General features: G+C 49.7%; 2 protein-coding genes across 4 annotated transcripts in view; both read left to right on the top strand.

Moving 5' to 3' along the window:
- The window catches only part of INSR (insulin receptor), a 55,355-nt gene extending 41,970 nt beyond the window's left edge, over positions 1 to 13,385 (top strand). For all 3 annotated transcript variants that reach the window (XM_030509700.1, XM_030509702.1, XM_030509701.1), the window contains exons 12-21: positions 564 to 706; positions 1,353 to 1,512; positions 1,835 to 1,934; positions 2,191 to 2,258; positions 2,463 to 2,692; positions 3,024 to 3,134; positions 3,215 to 3,374; positions 4,155 to 4,284; positions 4,509 to 4,643; positions 6,752 to 13,385. In XM_030509700.1, the coding sequence (XP_030365560.1) occupies positions 564 to 706; positions 1,353 to 1,512; positions 1,835 to 1,934; positions 2,191 to 2,258; positions 2,463 to 2,692; positions 3,024 to 3,134; positions 3,215 to 3,374; positions 4,155 to 4,284; positions 4,509 to 4,643; positions 6,752 to 7,106 (1,592 nt within the window). In that variant the 3' untranslated portion in view covers positions 7,107 to 13,385. The remainder of the gene's footprint in view (positions 1 to 563; positions 707 to 1,352; positions 1,513 to 1,834; positions 1,935 to 2,190; positions 2,259 to 2,462; positions 2,693 to 3,023; positions 3,135 to 3,214; positions 3,375 to 4,154; positions 4,285 to 4,508; positions 4,644 to 6,751) is intronic.
- An 8,880-nt stretch (positions 13,386 to 22,265) lies between these two features.
- ARHGEF18 (Rho/Rac guanine nucleotide exchange factor 18) overlaps positions 22,266 to 23,736 on the top strand; it is a 46,299-nt gene continuing 44,828 nt past the window's right edge. The window contains exons 1-2 of the mRNA XM_030509699.1: positions 22,266 to 22,481; positions 22,991 to 23,490. Of these exons, the coding sequence (XP_030365559.1) occupies positions 22,272 to 22,481; positions 22,991 to 23,490 (710 nt within the window). The 5' untranslated portion in view covers positions 22,266 to 22,271. The remainder of the gene's footprint in view (positions 22,482 to 22,990; positions 23,491 to 23,736) is intronic.

Here is a 23,736-nt window from a genome sequence, read left to right as displayed (position 1 = left end):
CTGGTGTCCCCAGCATAAGAAGGACACGGAGCTGTTGGGGCGAGTCCAGAGGGGGCCGCAAGGATGATCAGGGGGCTGGAGCACCTCCCATATGAAGACAGGCTGAAAACATTGGGGCTGTTCAGCCTGTAGAGGAGAAGCTGCGTGGAGACCTCAGAGCAGCTTCCAGTGTCTGAAGGGGGCTACAAGGATGCTGGACAGGGACTTTTCATCAGGGACTGCAGCGATAGGACAAGGGGCAATGGATTAAAACTAAAATGTGAGATTCAGGTTAGATATAAGGAAGAAGTTCTTCCCTATGAGGGTGCTGAGGTGCTGGCACAGGGTGCCCAGAGAAGCTGTGGCTGCCCCATCCCTGGCGGTGTTCAAGCCCAGGTATTGGATGGGGCTTGGAGCAACCTGGTCTAGTGGAAGGTGTCCCTACCCATGGCAGGGAGTTGGAACTGGATGATCTTAAGGTCCTTTCCAACCCAAAACGTTCTGTGATTCTATGAAGTATTGGCAGTTTTGAATTTTGCCGAAGACATGAAATAAGACTATTATTATCATGATCTTGGTTCTAGCTAAGGCTGATGACATCGTTGGTCCAGTTACGCATGAACTGGTTGAAAAAAACACCGTGCATTTGAAGTGGCAAGAACCAAAGGAGCCAAATGGTCTTATTGTACTGTATGAAGTGAATTATGGACGTCTTGGGGAGACAGAGGTGAGAATTTCTGCTTGTTCCTTAGCACAGCACGTTTGGAGAAGTAGATCCACCTGGGAGTCCAGGACTGTTCAGTCTTTAATAGTCCTCATGCTTATGGTGTTCTGTCCTCTCTGGCTTCCTTGTGTATGAACCAGTGTGACATAAAACTCCATTAGTGAATTTATATCATCTGGAAGTCTGGGGCAACATGGAGAAATAAAGATCTGTGGTGCCTGTTTGCCAAATAAGCTCATCCAATTTGCCAACTTTCTGCATGGAGCTTTTTCTTAGGAATTTTATTTCACGGAAGCACAGAAACCATGCGGCTAAATTGAAGTTGCTTAGAGAAATGAAGAAAGCCTTGAGCAGCCAGAGCTGTGGTGGGCAGCCCTGAATGCCAGCAGCCTGTGGGCAGCAGGGCTTGCCAGCACAGGTCAGGTTTCAGGCCAGCAAATGGCACATGTTCTCTGTAATGTGAACTACTAAACTGTAAAATGCAAATCCAGGACAAACCACTATATTGGAACAGCTCTGAGGATGTGAAAGCTCTATTCGTGTACGCTTGCCAGACAAGGAGGCGAGGTAGAGATCTTTGGGTGCTGTTGCAGGGCCGTGGGTCACTGCAGAGGTAGCGTATGCAGCCTTCCTCTTCCCTCCTCTTCAGGAAGCTCACTACTGCGTGTCCCGTAAGCATTTTGCCAGTGAGCAGGGCTGTAAACTCCGTGGACTGCAGCCTGGAAACTACAGTGTCCGTATCCGAGCTACATCACTGGCTGGAAACGGCTCGTGGACAGAACCCAACTATTTTTATGTGGCCGATTACTGTGAGTTCATTTTATTTTCGGTATTTAATTCCTGATAGAAACCTGGGTTATTTTGGGAGGATGGGGGTTTAGCAAGCAGTGCACAGAGAACTGAGGGGGTCATAAAATACTGGCTGTAAATCTACTTCCAAGAAACTGACATTACTTACAAATATGTGGCTTTGCTTCATGAGGGCTCAGTCTGACCAGCCGTGTGTTCTGTATCTAAAATAGCCTTTAGTTTTCTGTTTGTTCCAGTTTATTGAAGGTGGGGGGTTGTACTGAGGAAGAGGCTTGGATTTTGGACCTGTATAATAACTCCATCTCTCTCTTTCTCTCTTAGTGAATGCTCAGCCTAATATTGCTGTTATAATTGTTCCGATTATTTTTGCCATAATTATTGCTGGAATTATTGGAGCTGCTTATGTGCTTGTGAAAAAGAGGTGAGTGCAATTTTATCTTCTTTTCACCAGAACAAGCAAAACTTATCCCCAAAGCTTTTGTTTATTTTTTGGGAGTAAGTCTGTTAATTTTCTAATTTAGATAACGGTTGCAACACATTAATTTCATTGAGTAAAACGTTTTGTGCCTTTGGAAATTGGGACAGTCTGTATTTGCTGCGTGCTTTGGGAATTAATCAGGCTGCCTTCTAATGCGTCAAAGGCTGCAAATGTGCTGAAGAGTTTGTGTCTCTTCCAGGCAAACCGAAGGACCAACTGGACCACTCTACGCATCCTCTAACCCTGAATATCTGAGCGCCAGTGATGGTGAGAACAGTGAGGGCTTTCTGCAGTGACTTACTGCTTGTGTGGCCGTTCAGACAGTGCAGCAATATGGGATTGGCATTGTCTTCATGAGGTTTTCTAGTCTTACACACATAGTATCCTGTGGCAGTGCTAAACGAGGCTGCTACAGAAAGCTCTTTCAAAAGATAGTTGCTCAATTCAGAAACGTTTCCCTCTGCTCAACAGTCTATGTCCCCGACGAATGGGAGGTTCCACGAGACAAAATCACTCTCCTTCGAGAGCTGGGACAGGGCTCCTTTGGGATGGTGTACGAAGGAATTGCCAAGGACATAGTGAAGGGAGAGCCAGAGACTCGAGTAGCTGTGAAAACCGTGAACGAATCAGCCAGCCTCCGCGAGCGCATCGAGTTCTTAAATGAAGCTTCTGTGATGAAAGGCTTCAGCTGCCATCATGTGGTAAGCACCACGGGGTGCCTCGGATGATTAGCAAGTCCCATCACTAATAGTGCTTTAGTGCTTTCAAAGCCTGATGTTCAGCTGACAAAAGCAGCTGGTCTGTGGAAGCAGTCGATTTAAAAGAGCTTTCCAGGTCATGTTCCATAAAATGCATCTGCCTGCATCATTTCACTTTTGCTCTTTCAAAACGTCTCAGCATGACAAGGCTTTGTCGTGCTGTTCTGAGCTCTTTTTCAGAGGTTTTGCCTTTCCTACAACCCCCCTTTTCAAGCTGGACCCTGCCTTGTGTGTTTGGACACAACCTTGAGGGAATTCCTCACTTATTTTCCAGGTTCGCCTCCTCGGGGTAGTCTCCAAAGGGCAACCTACTCTGGTGGTCATGGAGTTAATGGCACATGGAGATTTGAAAAGTTACCTTCGCTCTTTAAGACCTGATGCTGAGGTAAAGACAAGGAGAGATGGGAGCCTGTGGTGCAACAGAGTAACTTGATTTGAGGTTTAATACTTCTTTCTTTATTGTAGAATAACCCTGGTCGTCCACCACCAATGCTGAGAGAAATGATCCAGATGGCTGCAGAGATCGCTGATGGCATGGCCTATCTGAATGCCAAAAAGTTTGTTCACAGGGATCTCGCAGCTCGTAACTGTATGGTTGCAGAAGACTTCACTGTAAAAATTGGAGGTACATAGCTTGTGACCAGAACGTAATTCTGTGGGTCGTATTTTTGTGAAGCCCAAGACCCATGTGGTGGCAAACACAGATGATGTTCACTGGCTTCCTCTAGAAATACAGAAAGAATTGTATGGACTTCAGTAAGAACATCATCTCCTTTAGAGCCAGAGCAGCTTCTCTCACCTTCTCTATTCTCAAACCTCTGTCCAAAAAGTTTATTGCCTTTCCAGCCTAAGCTGCCAGGCGTTATCTCACTGTTCTTTGCTTTCATGAGAATTATGACAAAGAAGGTGCTCGGTACAACAAACCAAATGTTCATAATCCTATCATTAGGTCAGGTGTCTTTAAAAGTCATTTATCTTCCCCAAGAACCAGTTTTCAACCCAAACCCTTTTAGAAATAAGTAAATATAACATTTAAAAATAAACCAAATCCCCACAGCGTGGTGGTTTCTCAGACCGCTTTGAACTAACGGCCAAGGTAGTGGGATTTCAGAGCAAGGAAACCTCTGTTTTACTTAAAGAGGATGACTAAAAATAATGTTTAGAATAGAAGCTGTCACTAGAAGTTTTAACTCTGGAGCCTGTATCATGGCTCTGGAGAGAAAAAATGCAGGGAAAGGAAAATATTTGGGATGTTAATCATGAGATCAAAGATGACTGCAGGTTGGGCCATAGGAGGCTTGCTGGGTGTATGAAAATAGCCTGGCGTGAAAGAAGGGCAACATCCATCTAGAGATGTTGCACAGTAGAAGAGAGACATTTAACACATCCCATTTGCTCTTCTCAGACTTTGGCATGACCAGAGATATCTATGAGACGGATTATTACCGTAAAGGAGGCAAAGGACTGCTGCCTGTGCGGTGGATGGCACCAGAATCACTGAAGGATGGTGTTTTCACTGCTTATTCCGATGTGTGGTAAGTTGTCCTGTGCAATCTCAGATGGATTCCAGCTCAAGAGCTCACAGTTTAACACACACAGTTTAAATTGTGAGTTGCTGACCTCTTCAGAATACAGACAAACCAAGAACATTGCTTGGAAGCCCTCTGCTTAAAAATACATTCGTGTTCTTTTACACGTTCTCCAAAAGAAGACGTTATCACTTGTAGACCTCCAGGATGTTTTAATCTCTCTTCCTTAGGTCATTTGGTGTTGTCCTTTGGGAAATAAGCAGTTTGGCGGAGCAGCCGTACCAGGGACTCTCCAACGAGCAGGTGCTAAAGTTTGTCATGGATGGAGGATACCTGGATCAGCCGGACAACTGCCCAGAGAGGCTGTAAGTACTAAAGCAGGGGACAATCAACCAAGCTGCACTCTTTAGCTAAAGTGTGGCCCATGTGTCACCTCTTATCCCCTTGTCTGTTGGGGAGGAACAAAACAGGCTTCAGTGAGCAGAAATTCAACCAATGCCATCCTTAGTGAGCCAGGAATTAAAGACCTGAACCAGCCTATTTCACTAGAAGGGAAATTAAACCAACTTGGACCTTATATCATGAGTACAGATTCAAGAGCAGGAAGTACGAAGTACAGGAAAAGCTTAAAATACAAATAAGCACTGTATCAATTGCCCAAACAAAATGTTCTTCCTGCACTCTGGACTAGTGGGTGGCAGTTTATGTCGTGTGGCTACTGAGGCTGCAAGGGAGCAGCTTGTTAAGCCAAGGCCTGCTGAGGTTTTCTGTAGCTCATCTCTCTATACCGCATAAATAGTCTTGAGAACTACAACCACTTTTTACCGCTCATTTTCAGAAATCCAGTGTTGGCTCATGAGGAGGGAGAGGCAGGAGAACACTCTGCTAGTCAAGAGCTGGTTATCATAGAATCATGGAATGGTTTAGGTTGGAAAGGACCTTAGGATCATCTAGTTCCAAACCCCTGCCATGGACAGGGACACCTTCCACTAGACCAGGTTGTTCCAACCCCTGTCCAACCTGGCCTTGAACACTGCCAAGGATGGAGCAGTCACAACATCCTTTAGCAGCCTGTTCCAGTGCCTCACAACTTTCACAGTAAAGAATTTCTTCCTTATATCCAACCTAAATCTCCCCTCTTCAAGTTTGAACCCATTGCCCCTTGTACCTCATGTTCATTTCTGTTGCAGACTCATTGCCCCACGAAGAGCACAAGGCCAGGCTGCCTGCAGGGTTAGGGAGAACAGAGGGCACGGGTGAGGACAGTAAAAAGCACTTCACAGAGATTACAAACTGAAGCCAGACGTTCTCCTGCACCAGAGTTAAGAGTTATTATGCTTACCGAGGTGCTCCCTAAACTGCTTCTGGCAGAGGAATTAAAACAATCCCGTTCCTCGGTGTTTAACCTGAGCCAGGATGTTTGACAGAAGGGTTTAAGGAGACACTGCTGAAGCAGCGTGCAGCAGAGAGGGAAGGAGCCCTGGCTGGAACAGGGAATGCTGATAGTGATGTGCAGGTTCTGGTAACCTCTCACCCCAGCCTGCTTTCAGAGTCAAAAATAAACATGTTTTGTGAATATCCTCCTGAAAAAGACCTCCTGTCCTGGACATTTGTCTCTCATGGGCAGTAACAAACTCCACTTTGAAACTTTATTTGTACTTGTAAGTTCTTTCTCCGTGGTGTCTGATAACATATGACCTCTTGCTGCAGCCATTCTTTTGGGTGGGATGTTGACAGGAGCTCTGTCCTTTGCACAGTCTCCTGTTTTCCTTGAAGTTTTAGGAGCTTTGTTATCTTTCAGGCGGAGTTAAAATTAAAATGGAATGAATTAAAAAAATGTGACCTGGCTCTAAGTATGTGTGTGCACACAGAGAGCATGGGAACTGCAGCCCCGTTTCCTTCGAGAGCCAACTTCAGAACAATTGGAGGAATTGGAAGGAATTTTTGATCTAGACAGAAATAGAGAAAAAGGAGCCTCAGGAGCAACAGGCAAATACAGAGATCCCCCTAAAGGGGCTACAAGAAACCTGGAGAGGGGCTTTGGGCAAAGGCCTGTAGGGACAGGACAAGGGGAATGGCTTTAACCTGCCAGAGGGGAGATTGAGATGAGCTCTGAGGCAGAAGCTCTTCCCTGTGAGGGTGCTGAGGCGCTGGCACAGACTTTTCCCAGAGAAGCTGTGGCTGCCCCATCCCTGGCAGTGTTCAAGGCCAGGTTGGACACAGGGGCTTGGAGCAACCTGCTCTAGTGGAAGGTGTCCCTGCCCGTGGCAGGGGGTTGGAACTGGATGAGCTTTAAGGTCCCTTCCAACCCAAACCATTCCATGATTCTACGATAAACAGCTCAGTTGGAGTGTTGAAGGAGTAGCAAAGGGGGTGGTTAGTCTGATGTGGACACCAATCTTGGCCTGTGCCAGCCCTGCCTGCATTAAATTGTTTCTTCCTCCCCCTGACCCTGTGTTTGTCCCGATCCTAGGCACAGCCTGATGCAGATGTGTTGGCAGTACAACCCCAAAATGCGCCCCACCTTCATTGAGATCATTGAGATGCTGAAGGAGGACTTGCATCCCAGCTTCCACGAGGTCTCATTCTTCTACAGTGAGGAAAACAAACCTCTGGAAACGGAGGAGTATGAGATGGACTTTGAGAACATGGAGAGCATTCCCCTCGATCCCTCCTCGTACTCGCAGAGGGACAAAGTCCTGGGGCGGGACAATGGACCCTCCATGGCCCTCAAGGGGAACTATGAAGAGCACATACCTTACACTCACATGAACGGTGGCAAGAAAAATGGGCGGATTCTCTCCATGCCCAGGTCAAGCCCTTCCTAACGCTTCCCATTTGGCCCAAGGGTTGTGTCTGCTTTTTTCCCCTCCACAGATCTCAGGACTCTTGTTATTGCTGCCACAGTGTATGACACACATCTATGAACTCGTCAGATTTTTAATCATCTTATGATTAATACTTCTTTTATTTTTTTGTTTGCCACGTTGACTGGCTGTCAGTGGACTTATCTGTGAACATAAATGGAAGAGGTTTCCATGGCTGCTGTCCCTCTGTAACCATGGTTTCAAAACAGGAAGCCACCGTGTACGTTCAACTGAAGGAGGATCCTCCACGTTTGCCAACAAGAGACGTGAAACACGCTGGTATCTGAGCTACAGTGTGGAACAAAACTGCGGGACAAGAGCATTTCCAGTCAAATTCCAGGCTTTCAGGCATTCTCTTCACTACAGCTGAAGGATTCAACACATCAGACGGACGCGCCAGATCCTCAGATTGACCAATAGCTGCTGCTTTCATACTTTTTAAATGGGTTAAATCCCAGGGGTGCGTGCGTTTGTGTGTGCAGTATATATATGTGGGGTGTATATGTATAGCAAAATATACACCTCTGGGGTTTTGTACATAAGTTTTGTATGTTCTCACAGAAGCTTTCCTCTTCTCGGAAGTGTGTACTTCTCTTTTTTTTCCCATTTCCCTGGAGCGACTGAATCCCAAACAGATTATTTTTATACTAAGGACTCTTGGGAGTAGGTTTTCTCTCATTAAAAGAAAAAAAAAAGAAAAAAAAAATAAGAAAAAAAAGAGGAAAATGTGCTGGGAGCCAAAGGAGCAGAAATCTGAGATTTGTGGGTACTTTCAAGACCAAACGAAGTTGGAGTCCCCTGCCCTGAGAACGGAGTTTTCTGTCCTTACGGCATTGAGTATATATATTGTTTGTTGTAACATATTTAAGAATGTCTTTAGTTTAAATTTTAACTTCATCTAAATTATTGACTGTTTACGATCATTTCGAGGAGGGGTTAATTTGGGGGATTGTTTGGTCTTAAAGTGGTCCAAAGATTTCAGAATGAACTAATTTTAGCCCATTACCCTTTTAGGAGCTACGAAGCACATGTTAAGTTTATACTTGACAAAGCTTTATAATACAGTTTCATGATTTATACGATGCAGTCAGCCAGCTCCAGCTGAAGCCCTGAGATAAAGTAGTTGGGACTTCACTTGGTTGTTGGGGGCTGAAGGACACCAGAACGTCCCCAAGCCCAAGTCCTACTACTCCTTTGCCCCCACATCCCTTGTGTTGCCTTCTGTGCTGCAGAAACAGCCGGCGAGAGGGGACGAGCAAGAACTCTGACCTTAAAAAGAGACACTAAAGCCAATCCAAAGCGGGAGAGCTCGAGGCTCTTGGCTCTGCACGTGAAGCAGGAGCTGAATGGGACTGTGGTCAGCTATGTGCTGCCCATCTGCTGCTGCTCGGGCGTCTGGCCTTGTGCTGCCTGCGGACCTTCCGTGTTTCCCTCAGATTCCCTGTGTCCTGCCCAGGCCGCTTGCAGCTCTTCGGGATGTCAGCTTTCGTCTTCTGGACTGTGCTTTGTTTTGCTGCTGTTTGCATAAAAGACCGAGCTGGTTAGCGTAAGGTGTTGGGAAATGATTATGAAACTAAACGTGTCTTGTAGTGGTGAGGGAGCGTGCTGGCAGGGAGAAGTGCTAAAGCAAGAAGTGAAGATGATTGATGTCGCAGGCCCTTGTCATTCAGGAGGTGGTTCGAAAAGGGGAGGGAGATGCTCAGTCCTTGGCTTCTCCTCCTGGAGAAGTCCAAGAGCTGGTTTGTGCTCTCTGCCAGGAGAAAACGAGGTTCTCCTGGCTCTGCGAGAGTGGGGACACGGAGCTGGTGTGTGGCTTCTTATTCCAGCCTGGGTGGTGCTGCTGATTCCTCCCTGTAAGCAGATGAAAGGGGAACCTGGGCCCACTCCACTGGTCGGTGCAGCATCAGGGGAGGATGATGGGCTCTGTGCACCACCGTGAGCTGTTGGGCCTTTGTGCTGGTTGAATCTGGTCCATTTGGACACAGGTAGAGGGTGCAGGTTGCTCACAAGGTTAGATGTAAGATACATGGGTAAGAACCTTTGATTTCAGAAGGCCTCGTTTACATTTCTTCTGCTTTACAAAGTAGTAACTGTTCAGCAGCTCTATGCTACACTGCAGGAAAGAAGACGTATTCTCACACTTTTCTAAGGAAGAGAAGTTTTTCTTATTAGAATTTTTTTATTTATTTTAATATATAGAACACTGTAAAAAGAAAAAACAATTTGTTTTCTTAAACACACAGAACATGTAAATTTGTATCCGTAAAATCTCGGCAGGTGGATGTGGTGGGATTATTTGTGTCCTGTTCTGGTGCAGTCTACCTCAGTGTTTCTTAAGGATAATTTTAATACGCACCTCTAAACCTGTTTAAATACTCTGGCCTGGGCCTATCGTGGATCAGGGAAAATCAGTATCAGCTGATTCCAATACTGGGGACCACTCACCGAAGGGAATGAGTAGGAGAACGGCTCATCACTGGTTTAGTGATGATTTACAGGAAAGGAAAGAACCGATTTATAGATTTGGATCTGATGTTCTGATGCTATCCTCTTAGTTCTGTTGTGATCTAAAAAGAAGAGAACAAAGGAGCCATTTAAATGTTTGGATTTTAGGGAACGGATGACCTAAAGGAATAGACTCTGTCCTTCTGGAGCAGTGTTGGCCATTGTGGAGCTGGGACTGACCAGCCCTTGCTGCCGGGTTGGGGTATCTCGGTCGCTGTGCACAGGCATGATGTGACCTCCAGAACTAAACCTTCCCCAGCATGTCCTTGTTTTGATAACCTTTTAAACTGCAGTGATGCTGACTGTGGGAATAGAAAATCTTTTCTACAAACAAACATTGGAACCTTGTGTTGGGTCTTGGTTTAACTTCCACTGATACTGGTTGGCCCACTGTGGACATGCGGTTTGTGACACTCGGGTCACTGCACCAAACCCAGCGGTGGTTCATACCCAATCCTGTGTGTAAGGCTTATTCCAGTCATCCTTCCTACATTGTGCCAAGGGTGAGGAAAGGAGCGTGGTGCTAGTGGTGAGGATGTTGGGTTTCCCCTTTTTAAAGACAAAAACCTAACACTAGCGGTTGCCACTGTGGCTGTTAAAGATGACACTCACTCACCTATAGAATTAGGAAGAATAAGTGAACATCACCCGTAATGCCCAGCTCTCACTGGAAAATCCTTTGCTGACACTTTGGTCAATCTTGTTGGATGATCCTCGCCCTGGGAACGCCAAAGTCCCTACTTGGATCTCGCTGGTGCCTGTTCAGAGACACTGGGGGTTGTGTACCAGTTGGGATTGCACATGTGAGACGAAACCTTCTCTGTGCGGGGTGTTGCGGAGGGCTCCTGCCCAGGGAGGTGTGTGGTGCCTTCCTGGCTAAGGAGGAGCCAAGCGATAGTGCAGGAAAGCCGGTAGAATGGCTGGAGTGAAGCTCACTCTTTTGAGGTTGTGTTTGTTGGAGGATTGGATCCTGCCCTTTCACAGAATCACAGAATGGTTTGGGTTGGAAGGGACCTTAAAGCTCATACAGTTCCAACCCTCTGCCACGGGCAGGGACACCTTCCACTAGAGCAGGTTGCTCCAAGCCCCTGTGTCCAACCTGGTCTTGGGACAGAGAACTTCCCACTCGCAGGTTCAACCTGGGCAGGAGCAGCTGTGGCCTCCTCTGTGCAGTCTTGTGACAGGGAGAGTTCCCCCAGGTAGCCAGAACTTCACCAACTCTACAGCCAGTGAAGCAGGAGGTACAGAAGCAGGTTTCTGTGCTCTGCTGTGGCTTCACTGAGCAAATGCTTGAAGCCTGAGAGTGGAGAGGTTTCTCGGAGAGATCTGCACATTGAATTCAGTGGCCACTTCCTGAACGCCTCTTGCAAATCTGGTACTTCTCTTGCAGTAACAGTGCAGCATCGTGATGCTTGGCTGCTAGGTTAGAAACATGTCTGTCTTGGCTGCTTGTAAATACTCTGTTGTGTTGTAAAATAGAAGAGCTAATAACATAAACTCTGTGCCAGCACTGGGTTGGGAAAGGTGATAGGAACTAGACTACGCCACCACGAGGTATTTTCTGTTGGTCATAAAGCAGCTGTGTTGCTGTGGAAGAGGCTGCTTTTAGGTTGCTGAAGGGTACTCTTAATTTATGGGTAGTGTATCTCTTTTCTCCTAAATTTGTATTATAGCAATGGGACACTTTGCTTCATTTTAGTATGTTGTGTATAATGTTGGTATCTCTTTTGGAAAGATTTCAAAGTCGCTTAATGTGTTACTGACCTAACGATGATGAAGGCAAATAGGAAAAGACAGGAGCAAGAAGGGTGCTGGGGTGGTTATTCTTGAACCTCCATTTTAGGGGAGGGAGAGAGGCCATCGAGTTCCCTCTTCATGTCACTGTGGTACAAAGATGGACCCTGAGGTATTCCGGGCCCCTCGCTGCGAGCAGTGATTCCTGATGCCAAGACTGGAACCTTGTTTTACAAGTCAGAAAGTACAATATCTTTGTGCCATATAAAAACCTTACTCTCAAGGCTGTGCTAGGTGCTCCCGTGATCCGTGTGAGATCGGTTCCGAGCCTGGAGTGAGCAAGAAGCTGCAGCTGAACCCGCTGATCCTCTCGCTGTGTCCCAGCCTCCCTGGAAGCCGGGATTTTGCAGGCACGGCTGTGGTGGGAATCCCAAACCCTCTGCCAAGGAGCCACTGCCCCTCATGTAATCCTGCGCACGTGGTCCAGGGACAGGAGCTGGTGAATGGATTGAAATCGAGATGTAGTTCCATCAGACATACACGAAATCTGAAATAAGATTCGTTTGGTATTTGTATGAACTTAATTGAATTTGGCCTTTTTTTATTACCTTCTGCTTGGCTCTGTGTTAACTCTGCTTGGATTCTGTACGTGAGCATTGGTGTAAGAGCATTAACGTATTCAACCTGGTCTGTTCCTCTTGCCTTGGCACGAGCGTCGCAAGAGCGAAGCCCAATCGTACAATTGGCTTTTGGAGGAACTTGACTGTTCAAAAGCAATTCTGAAAACCACCATTTTTAGCAAATCTGCTGTCGTTCAATGTGTATTTCTTTTTAACGTGAACCTGCTTGTCCTTCTCAAAAGTAAGCACTTACTCCTGCAGTTTCGGCAAATCAACTGCAGCACAATGCAAGCTATAAGGGGGCAGGTAGAGAAATGACTTTTTAAATGTTGTATAATAAAGCTGGTATTAACTCCTGCAGCCTTGGTTTATTTTGGGGTTGGTTTTTTTTTTTGCCGACAGATTTGCAATCAGCAAAACATCCCGGTTTTGTTCTGGCAGTGGTTTTGTTCCGACACCAGTTTTCCAACTGATGGTACTAAGCAGTTTCTCTTAGTCCAGAAGGTTCCTATGGGAGCGGGTCCAGCTGGGAGCCCCTGGGGTGGTTCTGGTACCTAAAGAGAAACCAGCAGTAGAGTTTAAACATGGACACAGGTGCTTTTGCTTAGCTGAGTCCCAGCCCCTGTTAAGTCCCAGTGCCACCAGTAAGCTTGAGTTCAGGGCTAATTACCCAAGAGATCCGAGCTGGACTCGGTACCAAAGCTCTTCTGTTAATCCAGATTCCCAGCAGCATCCAGCAATACTTCCACCATTTTAGTGTCCAAGTGCTGCTCCCAGAACTGAGTCCCATGGAAACTGGTGGACGGAGAATTTCAGAAAGGCCACTTCTAAATCTAAAAGTCAATGTTATTTCAAAAGGAAAAGTGTTGCCTTTTGCTTTAGTTTAGGGAATGGCTTTATTCTTGCAGTATCAAAACTGGATTGTGTTTGAGGACCTGCATGGATGGGGGTACTGGACATCAACTTCATCAAACACAGCCAAAAAAAAGCAAATGCTTTCTGCTTGCATTTAAGACAGTTTCAGTTACGTGTTAAGTGATGTTCTGTGAAGGTTTTGGGGTGGTTTTTTTCTGTTTAATCTTGCTGCTCCCACTTTTCTCTCTGCATATCAAACGTTCCAGAAAACAAACAGTATCGCAGATACCTCTTGTTTGAACTAAAGGATCAAACATGCCATGATTTTCTTTTAAAGGAAGAAAAGAAAAAAAAAAAGAGAAACTTTCCCCCTTGATTTATTGTTCTCAGTGTTTTCATATATGAGCCAAGCAGTGACGTGTACAGGAATATGTTTGGATATTAAGAAAAAAGAAGTCTTGCTGTGTCAGACTATTGAACAATTAACTGTTTCTATGAACATTCTGAATAAATTATCCAAGAGTAACTGTTCGGTTTGTGTCTCTGTGCAGCAGCGGGTGCTGCTTTACCGCAGAGAAAGCGCTAGATTGGTATCTGTGTTAAAAATAGACATCTGCCAGTTCCAGGCGTGTGGGCTGGAGCCACTTGAACTCCTCTGGCCCATGGCTTGAGCCCTGTCCTCACGGGGGTGTTCCCGGCAGCCTGACGCCATCGGGTAAGCACTGTAAAAGGGATTCCTTCTGCCTGGATCACCGAGAGCTGCATCTCTAATGCAATGTGTGGAGCAAGGCTTCCCGCCCCGGCCGGGGACAAGCTCCTGCACAGGCAGTTGAAATAGTAGAAGTTGGAGAATTGGCTTCATCCTGGTCCTGCAGACAAGCACCAGGAACCATCTCACTTCCTGCTCTGCAACAGCCGCTCTAGAGGTGCCAAATCTTCCTAACTTAGATCTTACTCTGTTTCATAGAGGTGAGATTTCTCCCTTCCTGCTCGGCTGCACCAGTGAGATTTGGGGCTTACTGCTATTTTCCTTCTCTCCATATTGAGGCACTGAGTTCTGATACCTGTTTCCCTTCCATTCAGCAAAACAGTGTGGTACTGTTCCTTGGCGTCACCACTGCCCATATCTGCAGGAGCTGCTGATAGTGCAGCGATGCAACTGGTGGAATTACGAGGTTTGGCTTAATATTTCCCTCCCCATGCCTGTGTCCAGCCACAGCATGACTTGCCCGGCTCCCAGGCTGCTCCATAGCCTTGGCTCTTCATGCCTTGGCCCTCCTGATGGTCTGTCCCTGTCCAACCTGAACACATGGCTTGGCTCTCGACCTGCCCTCAGAAGACCTGGGAATTGACTCTCATGTAATAAGTGGCTGTAAAAGTGAGTAGCGTGGTTTGCTGTTTGCAGAAAGTGCTTCTTCGCCGGGGTGCAGGGGAATCCTCGCTGCACCCCTCACCTCTGTCCCTGACAAGTTCCAGTGAGTGTTTCCTCTGCTCAGGGCTGGGATAGGCAGGGAGGGAGGTGGTGGTGCTGATGCCTCTGAACATGGGCAAGGGATGCGGAGCTGGCTCTGCTTGACTTGCCACCCCGCACGTTTTGGACACCCCAAGGAACTCAGCTGGACTTCAGCTCTTCCCTAAGCCCATCTGGAGTTCTCTTACTGTGAGAATGATGAGAAACAAACTGGTATTTTAAGATGTTTTGGAGTTGCTGCTTCTGGTGTAGGCTTGTTCTCTGGGGATCCGAATGGGTGAAATCAAGCAAAGCCCCAAAACTTGAACTTGCTGCCATAGGAGGTTTGCTGCCTGCTGGGCTCTCTGGGATGCCACGGAGAGGCTGCTGAGGCTCAGCCAGCTCCTGTGCCATTACCCCTCATCACTCCTCCAGGCTGCTGGCACAGCTCTGCTTCGGTAACCCCCAAACCATGCCAGACATGGGGTATGAGGAAAAGATCTCGTCCTGGCAACAACTCACCATCCCATCAGCCGGAGCAGCTGCCTGGTACTTAGGAGCAGCCCCGATCTCTAACACTAATCGAGCTCTTGTGGACTTCAGAGAAATTAAACCTTAATTCTTCTTTGCTCTTGTGGTTTCCTGGAGCACGGGGTAATTGCTACTGCAAGTGCTGCCAAAGCTGCGGTCTCTGAGTAATTGGAGTGTGAGCGGATCTTGTCCTGATTAGGGCTTGGCTGGGGTTGGCGTGTGCTCGGGGCAGTGGGATGAGGAGCGTGTGCTCATCAGCCCACAGCGTCTGTTGGGAAGGAGCAAAGGGCTGTGCCGGAAAACCCGATCCTGGGCTGGGCCGGGCATTGTGCTGCTCACTTTGGGAGCTGAAGAGCTTGTGTCTCACTTGCATGGGTGAATATGGCCAGCACAGGCATTTCCGTGCTTCGCCATCGCTTCACCCCAGGTAGGACTGAGACCTCCTTGGCTTTGGGGTCTCTGTTGCTGCCCAAGGTCAACCCATGGGAGCAAAGACAAGGGATGCATTAACAGGAGCCCTGTGTGAGGCCTCGCTGCCCCTTGCAGGAGCCCGGCGAGCAATGGCGCAGGGAGCCCGCGGACCCAGCCTATATTCAGCTCTCGAGCACGCACGCAACGGAACAGGAAGCAGTTTGCGGCAGGTTCTGTCTTTGCGGCCATCACCGGTCCTGCGGCTCTCAGGGCTCCTGCACCGGGCGCTTTGGGTCCACGTTCCCCCCGGTTGCCTCTGCAGGACCCTTCCAGAGCCCCGATCCCGTGAGGGCGGGAGCTGAGCACCGGAGCAGCGCCAGGGCTGCAGCATGAGGGAGGCGGGTTTGCTCGTGCCATCGGAAAGGGGAAGTGGTGAGATGGTGGAGCCCGAGGCCCCTGTGCGCAAACCGGCCGCGCGGCTGCAGCTTCCCCGATGAGCCGCTGCTTCTTGCTCTGCTCCAGCAACAGGAGAAGCCGGGGCTATCGGATGCAAGCGTGCACGGGGACCCTACCAGTGAGATGCCTCCAGCCTTTGGGGTAAGTCAAGCTCAACCCTACAACCACAGGGCTGTCACCCATCTTCCTCCGAGGCATTGGGAGGAAGCAGCTTGTCTTGAAGCCCAAAATCCAAGTACTGGGTTCGTTCAGCCTCCCCCGTGCATGTGTGCGAGCTGGGGAGGCTCAGCCTACAAGGAGCTTCACTCTGCTGTGCGTGAAGACGAGGAGGCAAGGTCGGGGCTTAACCCAGTGTCCCCCCATGGCTGCTCCTGGGGCAGCTGAACACCCTACGGATGCTGCTTGTGGCTCCACACAGCCGAAGGTTTGCAAGGACACCTTGGTGCTGGGTTTGGGCTGGGCACAAAGGGGTCTGTGCCTGGGTCCCCCAAATCCCCCTCCAAAAACTGCCCACCCCAGCACTGGGCACCCTGTTTATTATGGAGGTTGAAGCAGAGGGGATGTGGGGAGGTTTTGGGGCAGATGATGCTGTTGGGTTTGGGGCCAGGGGAGGGAAATGCTCTTCACCACGTGCCTTTGCATAACACCAGCCCGGCATGGGCTCCATGCCATGGAGGTGCCTGTGGCCATTCCCAAACTGGCTGGGCTCTGCTCAGCGAGGCCACAAGTGTGAGCTGAACAGGCGGGAGAAGATTCGGTCTGGCCAAGGAGCCCAGCAGCTGCACAGGGGTAAAACTTGGCTTCTTCAGCATAATCAAGAGGTGGGGAGCAAAATTTGGAGCCAGCCTGGGCTATGGGGTTAGTGCCAACCAGGAGCAGGGGCTTGGAGACCTCAAACTGGGGAGTCTGGTCTCTTAGAGCAGTTTGGAGATAGCTGAGATAGCTCCCACCTGCCTCCATGTGCAGGAGAGCTGAGAAAGGCTTGGAGAAAGGTCCTTGCCAGGGAATGGGGACTTGCTGAGAGCTGCAAGACGTGAGCTGATGTTGTGGATGAACAGGGTCTCGTGCCTTTCCTCGCAGAGGCTCTGCAACGGCACTTGAAAATGATGCCAAAGGTGCAAATAGCAAGCCTTCTTTCTCTGCATTGAAGGTGAAGGTGACTCTTACCCAGGTGAAGGTTTTGCCCCTGCAGATCTGCCTTAAAGGTGCTCGTTTGGCAGGCTGACAGCTGAGAGTCATGAATGGAGCAGCGAGGCTTTGCCGGAGAGGGGAAGGAGGTTAGGGTGTGTTAACAGCTTGTGTTCTGTTTCTATCCACAAGCCTCGAGCAGCGTTCAGGGGTTGCGTGTGCTACGGGACCACTCGTCCCCAAGCCCTGCTGTGGGAAGCCACTGACCCATCACACAGGTGGGAACGCCAGGGACCAAGAATCTCTCTCTGGCTACAGCTTCCATCAGCTGATACTTCTGACAAAACACTTGGCTTCTCCACTCCCCCCTTGGCAGCCCCTGGGCTGCAGCCTGCAGCGCTGCCTTAGACCGTGCTGAGCTCTGCCGTGCTCTGCGCTCGCGTCTCCTGCTCGGGGTTACCCCTTGCACGGGGCTCCCAAATGTCAGACTCGCTGCTCAACCACTCCTGGCCATCGTTCTCAAAGCGCTGGAAGAAGAGATGGTCCTTTAAGCGAGGTAATGGCCTTGTGCATGGGGAGAGCAGTCTGAGCTGTGTGCGGGGAGCTGGGCTGCTGCAGAGCAGTCAGGAGAGCCTGTCCCAGACAAGCAGGTAGCCAAGAGTGCTGGGGTCCCCCGGCAGAGCGTGGCGGTGGGTGCACTCCTCTCTTTAGGGAACACTGCCTAAGTGTTGGTTAACACTTTTCCTTCCGTTTCGTCGTCTTTTCGAGGCAAAGAAATGCTTTTAGGAGTTGGGTAATGGGTTAAATATCAGCCTTCTGGTTTTGTAATAAAACTTGTTTCGCGGCTGCCAGTGAGCCGGAGGTGCCGGTGTCTGCAGCTGCCTGTGCGTGGCTGCTCAGCGAGGGCTGAGCCTTGTGCTGAGTTTGGTGTTTGAGCAGATGCTGGGGAAAAGACTCCTCCAGTCCTTCAGAGGGCTGACGAGCAGAGCCCTGTGTGTGCAGCACAGCCTGAGCTGGGGAGGTTTGTGTAGCACTGGTTGAGCTTCACTGGGTCGGACAGCAGGGATGGGGAATGCCAGCAGCGGTGTGAACTGACCTCAGTCCTACATGCAGTGCTGTGACTTGGAAAGAGGGACTTGAGAGCCCTGGGAAGTGGGATGTTTGCAGTCCTGGAGGACATGGACACTGCTGTCCCTGCCTGCAAACGCTGCCCTCAGGCTGATGCCTTTGGGTACCTTTATCTGTGGCATTAGATCTCTCAGTGCTCTTTCTCCTTCATTACCTCCACCCCCCAAAGTTGTCTTCCAATATGGATATGCAGGAGACCAAGATCCAAACTGAATGGTCAAAGGAAGGTTAATTCAGAGCAGGAGGCAGAGTTTGCTCTGTGAGGAGCCCCAGGCAGTTCCCCTGAGCCCTGCTGGGACATCCCCCTCCAGTCACCCCAGTGCCATGCTGGGATTGTTATGGGCTCACTGGGAAGGCTCAGGTGGGCTAATCTCTGTAATAAATAAATCAGCCTCACAGTGCTGGCAAGCACTGACTGCTTTGAAGAGTGTTTTGGTAGAGCCCTCTCCCCTTACACGTGCTTGCAGAGCGGTTTGTCCCACCGGGGTTTGTGTTTGGGCACAAAACATTCGGGTCTTGCTCAGCTCTTCTCCTGGCACTGGCTTTCTGCGCTGTGCCACTTGCCAGACACGGGAGACCTTCCCTCAGTGCCCAGCAGTCACTGGAGGAAGCTGCACAGTGGCTTGGAGAGCATCAGAGGGGCTCAAAACCCCTCTCAGCCTCACCAAGACCCTTCAGCTGAGCGTGCTGCTCTCGTTCCTCTGGCCCTTCATGCCCCAAACCCAGGCCCCGAGTGCAGTGATAAGACAGCAGCTCGCTGTGCAGTGTGTTAAGTGTTGGACAGCTTATCTCCTCCCCTCCTCCAGCCGGATCCAACCCCCTCCGCTGCCAACGGCCGATGAAGTGGGGCCCACACCAGGACTGCTCTGCATCCGCTTTTGGCACAGCGAGTTCAGCACTTGTGTTACAGAGGTGTTACCCTATAGCCCTGGGTACCCTGCAGGGTGGGATGTAAAGGGCAGCTGGTGCAGGGCCAGGAGGAGTTGGAACCATTTTTGTTTCTTGTCCGTGATGCTCTCTGTGGTTTCCCAACAGCCTCTACCTCTGATTGCCAGGAAATGCCGTGACACTCTGGTCTTTCCTTCCTCTTGGGATTGTTTTCACATAGCAGAACCGACCGGTGCCTTTGTCCCGCCACGTTTGGGGTGGCCCTTTCCCCAGATGAAACGCAGGGTTGTTTGATGTTTGGAGGGTGTGAAGAGCTCACATCCATGTTTCCTTGGATGTTCCTTCTACCAGCATCAGCCAGGCTCCAGGGTCACCCAGGGACCCCCAGCACCCTGCACCGAGCAGCGGAACAGGCAGGTGAGGCTGGGCCACCGCCAGCAGAGCTTGTTCCAGCGCTGGGTGCATTGCTGCTTCTGCTGTGGCACCCATGGGTGCATCTCCAGTGACCAGCCTGTCCAAGGGAAATCAGGCAGTTGCAGGAGGAAGGTTTTGACTGTAGGTCTGAATTGGAAGTGCTAAAATTCAGGTCCCAGTGGCACTGGGCTCCCATTGCAGCAGCACAGAGTTTCCTTCCTTGAGACAAACCAGCTCAGGCGGCAGATCCCACTCTCCCCACAGCATCACAACCCCTGAGGCTGTCCCAGACCGTCACATTGGTGGTGCCTGTCACTGCTTCCTTCCTCCCCACATAGGAGCCCACTCATCATGTTTTGCCTGCAGGGAAGCTCTGGCAAAGAGCAGCAGAGCCCCACTCGTGTACAGGGACCGCTGCTTCCTCCCAGCTCTGCCCTGGGAATTCCTCTGGTGAGGCTGCTCCCTGCAGCAATAACCTTTTATGGTTCCCGGCCAGAGGCGAATTAAGCAACTGCAATACCTAATCTGCTTAATGTTCTCCTAAAGCAAACAGCATATGTTCTTGAAAGTGTCATTTTGTCATCTCATCTCCAGCTTCAGCTGAGTAAAGGTGAATGCTGCTGTCTGCCAGTGCCTGGGGAGCTGAGATGCCCTGTCCCCGGGGTTACCACCACGTCATGGCTAGATGGAGCATGGGTGCTTCCAAATAGGCTTGAACGCAGAGTCCAGGAGACTCGAGGGGCTCCAGAGTTTGCTTTACTATATGGGCGACCACCTCGATCTTAGAGATGTTCAGAGCCCCCCGGACCTGCCTGCTTCCTATGTGTGCTCCACGCTGGTCCTTCCTTGCTCATCGTGCCAGAACCTGATGCCTGAAAGAGTTTTTCCCCTCCGTGAGCCCCTCCAGCAGCTCCCCCTTGCCCAACATCCACACAGCTCAGCTCTATACATGGTGCCAGCCCAGCATCAACCGGCTGAGGTGTTAGATGCAGGGAGCCCTGAATTGTCCTGTCTGGTGCTCACACATTGCCTAAAATGGTCTCCCCATCGCTGTAGCCCTGCGTGTGCCACGTGCTGCTGCCGAACGGCCACTGCTGCCGAGCTCACCGGAGCCTGGCTGCAAATCTGATTTATCGTGTGTTGAACTGGAGTGTCTGAAGCCTCTGAGGAGGATATAAGTCCTTTGGTGGGTCTGGAGGGGGTCTGTTGACTGCAGCCTATGTCTTGGCCAACTCCTGAGCCCTGCATGGCACAGGCAGAGCACAGGGAATATTTTCCAGGCCTCCAAAGAGCTGACTCTGTTCCAGGGATCCAATTCCGAGCTGCAGCCCGGAGCCCGGTGCAGACCCAGAGTAGCCTTGGCAGGAGGGTTGGACCCTGCTTGGGAGGAAAAAACTCTTTGTTTTAGCTAAACCTGCAGGTCAGGGCTCTGGCTGCTGCCTCTCAGCACTTTGATGCTTTCTCTGTGGGCAGTTGCTGCTGCAGGCGATGGTGAGAGCAGGGAATCTCCTTTTTCTTCCTTCCCTGGGTCCGCTCTACCTTAGCCTTCATCCCAGCCTCTTTTGGGGGGTTCAGTGGCTTTTCCTGCCCACTGACATCTTTGGTTGGTGTTTCCTACAAGCTCATGCCAAAACCTGCTGGTTCAAATGTGTATTGGCTTCAAAATGCTGATTTTTGATCACAAGCTGAACGGAGGCAATCCAGGTGCATCTGTGGAAAGCAAAAGGTGATGTTCAATAGTTTGCTAAACCTCTGCCAGTTTTACAGTAAGATCATTATAGATGTGGCTCAAGGACATCCTCAGCAGGAATTTGTCTATTAATAAAGAATGTCTTGTGAAGTGAATCCTACAACCTTGCTAGAAAGCCTGTTTCAAATTTTCCCTGCTCTTTATAGTTCAAAACCCCTTAATTAAAATAGCACCTTCACAGACGCTTTCTTTCTATATTATTTATAGACCTCCGCTTGAAATTACCGCATACATTTAAACACACCAAACACTCCTTAGAACACAAAATCTGGCATCTGCAACGTGCAGCACGATCCAAGGAACAAACCTCCAAACTCTCCCGCACGTTTGCTGCCTTATTCGAGTTGGCACCACGCAATTTCTGGCTGCATCGCGCAGCATTAAAACCCACAGCAGGATGCGAGGTTTCCAAGAGTGTGTTTTTTAACAGTATCTTCCTCGTATTAATGTTTTTATACTTGGCTTTCCTGGAGCATGATGGGTTTCTAGCAGTTTCTTGCTGGTTTTTTCCCCCTTGGATAGATATGGTTGCTTCTGGTCTCTTGCTATTGTTCTCTGCATCTTCAGAGATCCACGACTGGTGCTTTGGCCAACAGCCTGGCTGTTTTCCATCCGCCTCAGCTGTATGTATCCCAAAGGAGTAAAAGGCCTCCTTGAGTCATGCGATGGTTTAGAGATTGTGGCTAAGGTTTACAGTGTGTCTCGTTCCATAGGAATGTGCCTCAGTCAGCTGGACCATCCATCGGACCATGAAGCACATCCAGACCTTTGTTTTGTTTCTCAATGGGTTATCAGATGGTTTATACATACTCAGGTTCCCACTCTTAGCACTCCTGTGTGGGGAAAATCCACATGAGTGAGTGGCACCAGAAGAATGATGCGCTCCACTATTGCTCTGCATACACAGTGTCACACTCATGCGATTCCAATTCGGCCTCCCAAAGTGGCATTCTTTATTCCTTACAGGTGAAAATAAAATCACTGTGTTTTTATTCATAGATTTCAATGTCAAGAACAGCCGTCAAAAATGGGCTTAGCTCTTCTGTTTCACTGTACTCTGCAGTACATGACATGCTCCAAGGGTCTGGCTGGGACGGTGCAAGCCTGGCTTGAGGGATGAGGTTTCTGCTGTCAGGGAATCCCTGCACCAGATTCCCACACGATCAAGGCTGCCGAGGTCCGGACGCTGCCTGGCAATGCCTGTCTGCAAGGGGCGTGGGAACAGAGGGCCATGTGGAGCATTTCAGTGCTGCCTAATGTCACCTGCCTGTGCGTGGCTGATTTTACATCCCTCCTGGTTACCTGCTGGGACCTTCTCTGTCTTTGCAGGGTCTGACTGCAAGCCATGCTTACAGGAATTCACTGACCGCGGCACCCCTGCTTTGGAGTATCACAACCCCAAAAGCTTCCTCCCGTCCCTGATCGCTGAGGATGACACCTTCTGCACCAGCATGGCTGAAGAAAAGGCAAGTGTCCTCTTTCCTTCTGCTACCATTGTGCAAGGCAGGAGCGAGGGTCAGCAAACTGCATGGTCATACCATATTCAGAGGGCTCTGTGGTGGAGTAAGAATGAGGGAAAGGGGTATCGATCCAGATTATCAAGGAATACAAGGTTATATTGCTTTTGCTGCTGGGGAAAACCATACCAATGTGCTTTCTATCAGTGTTACGGGGAATAAGGCACAGAGATCTCAGGATCTGAAGGCAAACTCCACAAGCTCCTATAGCAAACCGAGCTGGTGGGGCTGGGCCAGGTCTGGCTGCGAGGTGCAGTAGGAAAGTGCTGCTATTAGAAAGTCTGGTCAGAGAAACCCAGCTGCAGGCCTGGCCCTGCTGGTTGTAAGTGTGCTGCTTGCCATGAGAAGGGAAAGAAAAGCAGGTCCAGCTCTGCACAGGAGGTGTCCACATCCTCCTGTATCCCAAGGCTCTCAGATGGGATTTGAGCGCTCAGGCTAAGCTGTCACTGCCTTTGCAGGAGGACTCGTCTTCCACAGAGCTGGATGCCCCAGCAGCGGACTTGCACAGCAGCACAGAGGATCTCCTCTCGGACTCTGCTCTCCATGGCACGGAGTATTACAGAGATCTGGGACTCCTGAGCCTGCCAATTGCCAAAACAGCACCAGAGACGGCAGCACAGCCAGAACAAGCAACCCAGGCTGTGTCTGCCCTTCGCTTACTGGAAGAGAGACCAGGGGCTCTGAGCAAAATGTCTGTGGATGTTGCTTTTTCCAATCCCATTTCCTGCTCCGTACGTTACGGTGAGGCTGACTGCCGTTTTCTGAACAAAGGCCACATTTGCTCCTGTGCAGCGGTGCCAGAAGATGGTACCAGCACTTCTGAGTGTCCCGCAGAGACAGACAACGAGCTGGACCTGCAGGAGGCCGAGGAATCCTTCCCCACACTGGTGAGATCTATGTCTACCTCTCGGAGGCACAGCTGGGAGAGCCCTTTATCACCCACGGACTGCAAGCGCAGGTACAGCAGCACCGTGAGCAGTATTTGAGACATATGGTCCAATGATGCTGTGTGAGGCTGGAGTGATCACATTGCCCTGAGCTCTAGCTGCTGCTGGGTGGTCTCCATCACTGTCAGCATCTGCCAAAGCAGCTCTACATCTACTGCTTATGTTGGGTGGGATGCTAGGGCAGCAAGAGGCTTTAATGTCTCCCTGGCAGTAGGAAGACCCCTTTTCCTGGTCCTTGGGTGAGAAAAGGATTTCTC

Source organism: Strigops habroptila, chromosome 20, assembly GCF_004027225.2.
Source record: "Strigops habroptila isolate Jane chromosome 20, bStrHab1.2.pri, whole genome shotgun sequence".
Taxonomy (NCBI): domain Eukaryota; kingdom Metazoa; phylum Chordata; class Aves; order Psittaciformes; family Psittacidae; genus Strigops; species Strigops habroptila.
This window is presented reverse-complemented; position numbering and strand designations above follow the sequence as displayed.